Consider the following 7,662-nt stretch of genomic DNA (forward strand, 5'->3'; position numbering starts at 1 on the left):
CCCCCCCCCCCCCCCAGGGGGCCGCAGCCCTCACTTTGAAACACTGCTCTAAAAGATAGTGATTATTATAAACAGGGCTTGCTCTATTAATATCTTACCTGCTGTAGATGCAGCTTTGATCAACCTCGGTTTGGAGAAATAAAGTTTAAATCTGACGATTTTGACAATAGCAGCTAGTCGGAGTGAAACCAAAGCCAAAGTGGATCACTGTCATCTTTAAACAACTCTAGAAAATTTAGTGAGACTTTGATTTTATTTTTAAATAAATCTATAAATTATCATCTGTGGATTTCTTTCACATTTCAGCAATTTCCACTGGAAATTGGCAACAATGAGTAAAAAAAATAAAACCATCCAGGGACTGTAGCTGCAGAATATTTGAATTGCCAAAGTGGACAAATTCAAATAAAAACAAAGCTTTTCGAGTGTTTTTTAAAACAACATATCACATCTTTATCTCCACTTTATCTCAAGTAAATGGATACAGGCAGTACTTCAAGAATGGTAATAATCGAAAGTAAAAACATGTTTCATGTACTTTCCGAGTCATTGGTCCTGATAACTATGTATAAATTAGAGTACAGTAATCCCTCGTTTATCGCAGGGGATCCGTACCCTGAAACCCACGATAAGTGAAAAACCGTGAAGTAGGAATAGTAGTACAAGTAGTAAGTAGCAGTTTATTTTTATTATACAGTATATATATATATATATATATATATATATATATATGTATATGCACAGAATCTCATGATTTTAGCTCCCTGCCTCCGCTGTTCTTTGCCACCTGCAAGTGCTCTTGGCCACGCCCACTCCTCAGCTCTGCACAGAGAACAGCTGATCAGCTGCAGCAGGAAGTTTATCCTGCAGTATGGGCTGCACAAAGGTGCAGCAGGTGCTAAATAATTTAAAACAATTAATTTTAAATAAAATGTCATGCCAATCGTGCAGCTCACCCATCAATCATCCACTTGTGTGTCATGTCCAATCTTGTTTTGAAAAACCACAATAGAGTCTGTGATAAACGAACCGCAAAGTAGCGAGGGACTACTGTAAAATATTTGCCTGAACAGTCATAACATTTGGAGATTGGAGTTTGATCTTAAACCCTCTCAGATGCTGTATAATATATTGTATTATTTTACATTATTAGTGTTTAGCACATATCTTAGATCTTTTAGCGTACTGCTTAGCATATATCTTAGATCCTTATATCCTGTTTTTATTTAATATTTTATATTTGTGGTATTTTTGGGTGTAACTGGGACTTTGAGTACACCATTTCATTCCACCTCATGTACCACATGTGATGCGAATGTCAATAAAGAACATTGAACTTGATTAGCCGTCTCATTATTCAAGTCAGAATTAAAATTCTCCAAACTCAAGTCATTCAAAACGCTATCTACGACAGGTAAGATATCAGCTGTACATAACCTATCCACTGAACCACAATCCAAAGGAGCTGAAAAATCCACTGAAGACACTTTTAGCTCATCAGGAGTGTCCTGATGCTTCTCACAGGGCAGGACAGTGGACAAAACATGCAGTTACGATTGAGAAATCAGAGAAAAGCATCATAATTATCTATCAATACTTTTTAATTTGACACCAGATTTTAGGGAGAAAGTGTAAAATATACACTTTCCTTGATCTTCACCATCATGTGAATGTTTTATTGTGTTTTCTGTTGAGCTGACTGTCAGTTAAAGATGCAACTTGTTGATGTTTCAAAGACTCGGGGCCGCCACACGTCACCTCCTCCACAAACAGGATGTTGTCAGAGTGAGCGCTGAGCCACTTCCACAGATACTCCATCTTCCTGTCGCACACCCAGGGGTTCCCCAACAAAACTATCTGAACCGAAGGATTTATCCCGTTCAGCAGCCCTGACGGGAGGTAACGCAGCTGGTTCCGGTTGAGCAGCAGCAGCTCAAGGTGCTGGAGGCCGTGCAGGAGGTTCTCCGGCAGGTCCTGGAGCTGGTTCTCCTGCAAGTACAGGTGCTTCAGTTTGTGGTTGTGGGCAAAAGTTTGTGGTTTCAGGGTGATCAATTTGTTCCCGGCGAGGTTTAGCGTCTCCAGCTGGCGCAGGCTCTTAAACGTCTCACCTTGTAACTCCTGCAGGTCGTTATCATTCAGGTCCAGAGTCAGAAGGCGAGGCAGCTTCTGCAGCAGAGCGGCTGGGACGCTGGCTAAACGGTTCCCAGACAAGTCCAGCCAGGTGAGGCTGCTGTTGTCAGAAAACCAAGCTGCGTCCGCGCTCTCCAACCGGTTGTTCTTCAGCACCAGGCTTTGGAGCGAGCCATGGCTGAAGATCTTCGGAGGCAGATGAAGCAGCTGGTTTCCTGTGAGGTCCAACATGTCCAGGTGGGGAACGCCAACCAGCAGCTCTGAAGAAAGGTTTGCCAGGTGTGTGCGATAGAGCTGCAGCTCGCTCAGACGAGGCACGGCGCTCAGGTGAGCTGCTGTAACGTTGCTGAGGTTTGTGTTTTGAATGGACAGCACGGTGGTGTTGGAGGGTAAACCAGCTGCCGGGAAACTTCGGAGGCCTCCTCGGCTGCACACCACCATGGCAGACGGCAAACAGCAGGAGCACAGATCCGGACACGAGAGAGCATCGAATTCGGCCAGTGCTGTGAAAGTGAGCAGCAGCAGCAGCTTCATCTTTGCATCTAAGGAGGAACAAGCCACGACTTACAGATAATAACGCTTCACTTTAAGGACGGTGCACATGAATGTGTTCCTACCTGCTTGTCACAGCGGAGGCACTTGTTTGTGACGGGAGAGCCGAGTGAATTTCAGCGAATCAGCACGAAATGTTGCAAGAGGCAAACAGAACTGAGCAAATAAAGCAGCAGGAGAGTTGCGTTTACATCACCACAAATAAATCAGTGCTTTCTTTTTCCAGTCGGACACAAAAATTATTGGAAAACGTTTACGTGAAACATGTAGAGAACTATTATTTCCATGCATTTTGCATGCCACCTTATGTTATAGATCATTCCATGTCCAGAAAGGGAGTTGAATCCATTTTAGTGAAACCTTGAAAATAATCTTAAGCACAACCATTTAGCACTTAGAACATGTGTTGTGAATCAGTCTCATCTACTGCCACACCAAACTTTAGTTTAATATCTGTAAAAACAACTGAGGTATGATCAATTTTGTGTATTCTTTGGTTGATTAGTAGTATCCATCTTGAAATGGGTTAACTTTAAAAGTGAATCTGTTGTAAAGGTGCATCCAGTGATTATTATCTGCAAGTCTAAATACAATTAAACCAGTGGTTCATGAGATATTCTGCTAACAGACAGATAAGATTGAGTCCAATAGTTAATACTAGAAATTTAAGCAAACATATTGAATTGTGTGCTGCAATCAAAGGATGTGTTGGGGAGGATGCATAGCTACTGCCACACCAAATTGTAGCTAAATACTTGTAAAATCAACTGTGTTATAGCCAGTCTTGAATTTTCTGATGCCAGTTAGCTGTGGCGGCCATCTTAAACAGAGCTGTTGTAGATGTTAATCCTCTGATTACATCGTGAAAGTTTTATTAAAATCTGTCTTGTGGTTCATGAGATATTTAGCTAACGGTACAGACACATGCTAAAACGTTATTGCATAATGACTGTTTGGATTAATTTAAATTAAAAACGTACATTTTATTAACAACAATCCATGACATGATGAAGCTATTTTGAGTGGATTGGGGTGGTTGGTGTGAAACAACTGTTCAGATGTTTATTTCTAAATATAATAAGATGTTTAAATGCTTGAAAATGATCTTATATGGAAATATTCACTTAAACTGTCTTACTGGTGACAACAAACTATTTACTTAATATTTAAATTTCAGCAGAGCTGAAACAAAGCACGTACCGTAATTTCTGGACTATAAGCTGCTATTTTTTTCACATGTTTTGAATCTTGGTTAGAGATTCATGAGTCTAACAGCCTCAGGGTAGAAGTTGTTCCTCTGTCTAGTGGTTCTACACTTAATTCTCCTTAACCTCCTTCCTGAGGGGAGCGGGGCAAAAAGTGTTTGTGCTGGGTGAGTGTGGTCCTTCATGATGCAGGTGGCCCTCTTCCTGCATCTAGAGGTGTAGATGTCTGTGATGGTGGGGAGACTGACTCCAGCAGACTTCTGTGCAGCTTTCACCACTCTCTGCAAAGCTTTTCTTTCTGCACCTGTGCAGCCTCCATGCCACCTTTTCCTTAACTGAATCTCATCATAGTAAAAATGTTGATTCTTTTACCTAAATAAAAAAAGAGAGCAGAAGTCTGAGTCCCAACTTTGCTTTTTAAACACAAAAAAGCAAAGACAGATCTGGAATGTCTTTTATTTACTTTACTTTTACATTTATTCAGATTTATTCAAATCTGCCAGGAAAACCTTCTCCTGGTTCTTCTGAAGCCACCTCCAAAGGTCCTGCACCATCTCACCACACAGCAGAGGGTTGGAGCTCAGGTCTAGTCCTTGCTCCTCCAGGGAGTGCAGTAGCTCCAGCATACCTTTGGGGATGCACTTCATCTGGTTGTTCAGGTTCTGTGGAAGCATGGCCCTCTTTTTCTGAGCGACCAACAAAGAAGTGAGGTTCTGCAGCCTCCAGAATGCAGATCCATCCAAAGTGTGCAGCTCATTGTTCTGCAGGTTCAGCTGCTCCAGCTTAGTCAGCGAGTCGAGAATGAGCAGATATCTTCTTAAGACGGTTGTTGGAAAGATCAAGGCTCTTCAAGTGAGGCAACTTCTGAAGCAAACCTGCTGAGATGGCTTGATGGTTTTCAAAGAAGTTCAAGTAGGTCATGATGCTCTTAGCAGGAAGCCATTTAGCATCTGTGCGTTTGATGAGATTATTCTTCAGGACCAACAGGATGATGGAGCAGTAGTATGTTTTTTGTGGTTTTCTTTCAGTCCTTCAGTTCATCTTAGTATTATTCATTTCATGGTTTATTTTAATCCTTTGGGTTCTGTTGTCCTCTTCAGTTTAGATATTTTGTATTTCATTGTTGGGGTTTTATTTGAGTATTCAGGTATAGATCTTGTTTCTCTGTTTCTTGTGCCATCTTCCATTTTCCCTCAGTAAGCCTGCTCAGCGTTTAGTCTGTCACCCTCATCTGTTCCTGATTAGCAATCAGCCCAGATGTTTCCACTTCCGTCTCTCCCTCAGTTTGCCATTTAAACCGTTTCTCGTCAGTGGCTCATTGTATTGGTTTTCCATACGTCTTTGTCCGTCTTGTGCTTCTCTGTGTTCTCCTGTAAGGTTGGCCACCATGCCAGCTTTTTGTTTATTTAATAAATTTGTCTTTAGTTTAATCTCCTTTGCCTGGATCCGACCATGAATCAGGACAAGAGCAAGGCGTGGCTGAAGGCGTCCGCAGGCTCAGCTTCTTTCCTGTCAGGTTCAACGAGCGCAGACGAGGGACACACCTTAGATGAGAGGCTCTGCAGGTGGTTTCCGTACAGGCGGAGCTGCTGCAGCAGCAGCGTGGCATTGAGATGGCACTCGGAAACAGAGGTGATGTTGGTGAACTGGCCTGTCAGAATGGTCTTTTCTGGGAGGCCCTCAGTGGGATGCAGACCACCTCTGTTCCTCTGGGGTGGCATTTACACAAAGCTGGGCAGGAGAGAGTATCGTGGCAGAATGTGCCAATAAGAGACAAGATAGAAATCATCAAGACGTCATTTCTGCTGTAGAGTCAGACAAAAAGAAAGAACAAAGAATAAAATAAGATTTTTGGCACAATGAAACAAGTTTACTACAAGGGACAGCTTTTCCACAGTTCATGCACATAAGTACCAAAGTGATACTTACTGCTGTTGTCCAGCCGAGTATCTGCCCAACTGCTCCGAATGTGTGATTCAGCAACTTGCAAATTAACGTCATTTAGGGGGAAGAATCCTCCGATCTAATCATTACTTATTGTGTAAACAATGACCCGTCGCAGCGCGGCCGTTCGTCAAGGACGCGAGGTTGCAACAGATCGACTCGAACGTGCAGGGAAAGTACAAAACTTCAAAACCTACAAAGTAAACAAAAAACTTATTCCGATCCTGAATATTGAGGATGTGATGTAATTCAGAACTGGGCTGCAAGATATTTACATCTCCACATGATTAGCCTTATAAAAGAAAATCTTAGCAGGGATAATTAAAAAAATCCATAAAACTCACTCAGTTACATTACGTCCTTGAGTACAGACCATTTGCAAAACAAACAGAGGCTCAATCAGAATATCACATTTGTTTGAGTTTTGACATGGTTGTCGTTGGTCCAACGCCATTTTTGGATTTTCCTGTTTTGTGAATGTTTATTTTTTTATTTGATCTTTTCTAGAATTATATATATTTTTAGCAGCTCTATTTTGTGAAAATAGTCACAAATTTTTATTTTTTGCACGTTATTTATTTAATTGACGTGTAATTATGTTTTGGCCTGTGTCTAGATATGTATATACACATGTGTGTATGCGTTCATTTGTTTGTACCGTTATTAAAACAAAACATGAACCCCTGAACACATTTTATGAAAGTTTGAGAAATGATTGGATGTACAGTACAATTAATAAACTTTTGAAGCCAACCTAATTCAAGATGGCCACCACGGCTAATCAACCTTAGCCTACACAGAAATGGCTACATGTCAGGGAATTTTACAGACAGTGAGCTAAAGTTTGATATACGAGTTGATTGTCAGTCACAACAAATAATCCAAGCGCTGACAGATCAGGCTAGATATCCTAATATTTCTTGTTATTTTCCAAGGTTTGACCTAAACGGATACAACTCCATATTTTATCAACATCAAACATTAGTCTAAAACTTTAGCATGAAAGGTGAAGGGCGATATGAATGCTTCCAAGGAATAGGTCTTTAATTATTGATGCATTAATGTGCTTATTTTACATTTTACAGGTTCCACTTAATGACAGTTTATTTACTAGCATGTGCAACATTAGTCTAACAAATACTATAGCTCACGGTAATATTTAGGAAAGTTAACTGTAGTTGTAACTTTTTAATAATAAAATTAATTATTCTGAATTGGGAACAACAATTCATGTACTGTATGTAATATCGAAAGTATTCGGCCCCCTTGAACTTTTCAAACTTTTGCCACATTTCAGGCTTCAAACATAAAGATATAAATTTTTAATTTTTTGTGAAGAATCAACAACAAGTAGGACACAATCGTGAAGTGGAATGAAATTTATTGGATGTGTCAAACTTTTTTAACAAATAAAAAGCTGAAAAGTGGGGCATGCAATATTATTTGGCCCCCTTGCGTTAATACTTTGCAGCGCCGCCTTTTGCTGCAGTTCCAGCTACAGTCTCTTGGGGTATGTCTCTGTCAGTTTTGCACATGGAGAGACTGAAATTCTTGCACATTCTTCCTGCAAAACAGCTCGAGCTCAGTGAGGTTGGATGGAGAGCGTTTGTGAACAGCCGTCTTCAGCTCTTTCCACAGATTCTCGATTGGATTCAGGTCTGGACTTTGACTTGGCCATTCCAACACCTGGATACGTTTTTTTGTGCACCATTCCATTGTAGATTTGGCTTTATGTTTTGGATCATTGTCTTGTTGGAAGATAAATCTCCGTCCCAGTCTCAGGTCTCTTGCAGACTCAAACAGGTTTTCTTCCAGAATGGTCCTGTATTTG

General features: G+C 40.9%; 1 protein-coding gene across 1 annotated transcript; it reads right to left on the reverse strand.

Moving 5' to 3' along the window:
• Nucleotides 1-1,662: 1,662 nt before the first annotated feature.
• LOC119417930 (leucine-rich alpha-2-glycoprotein-like) lies at nucleotides 1,663-2,664 on the reverse strand. The gene has a single exon (XM_037685178.1). The coding sequence runs from the start codon at nucleotides 2,662-2,664 to the stop codon at nucleotides 1,663-1,665; it is 1,002 nt and encodes a 333-aa protein (XP_037541106.1).
• Nucleotides 2,665-7,662: the final 4,998 nt, after the last annotated feature.

The sequence above is a fragment of the Nematolebias whitei genome, chromosome 12 (genome assembly GCF_014905685.2).
Source record: "Nematolebias whitei isolate Nwh7 chromosome 12, NemWhi1, whole genome shotgun sequence".
Classification (NCBI taxonomy): domain Eukaryota; kingdom Metazoa; phylum Chordata; class Actinopteri; order Cyprinodontiformes; family Rivulidae; genus Nematolebias; species Nematolebias whitei.

Coding starts and splice junctions, on each gene's coding strand:
- LOC119417930 (XM_037685178.1), bottom strand. CDS start 2,664: ATGAAGCTGCTGCTGCTGCTCACTTTCACAGCACTGGCCGAATTCGAT.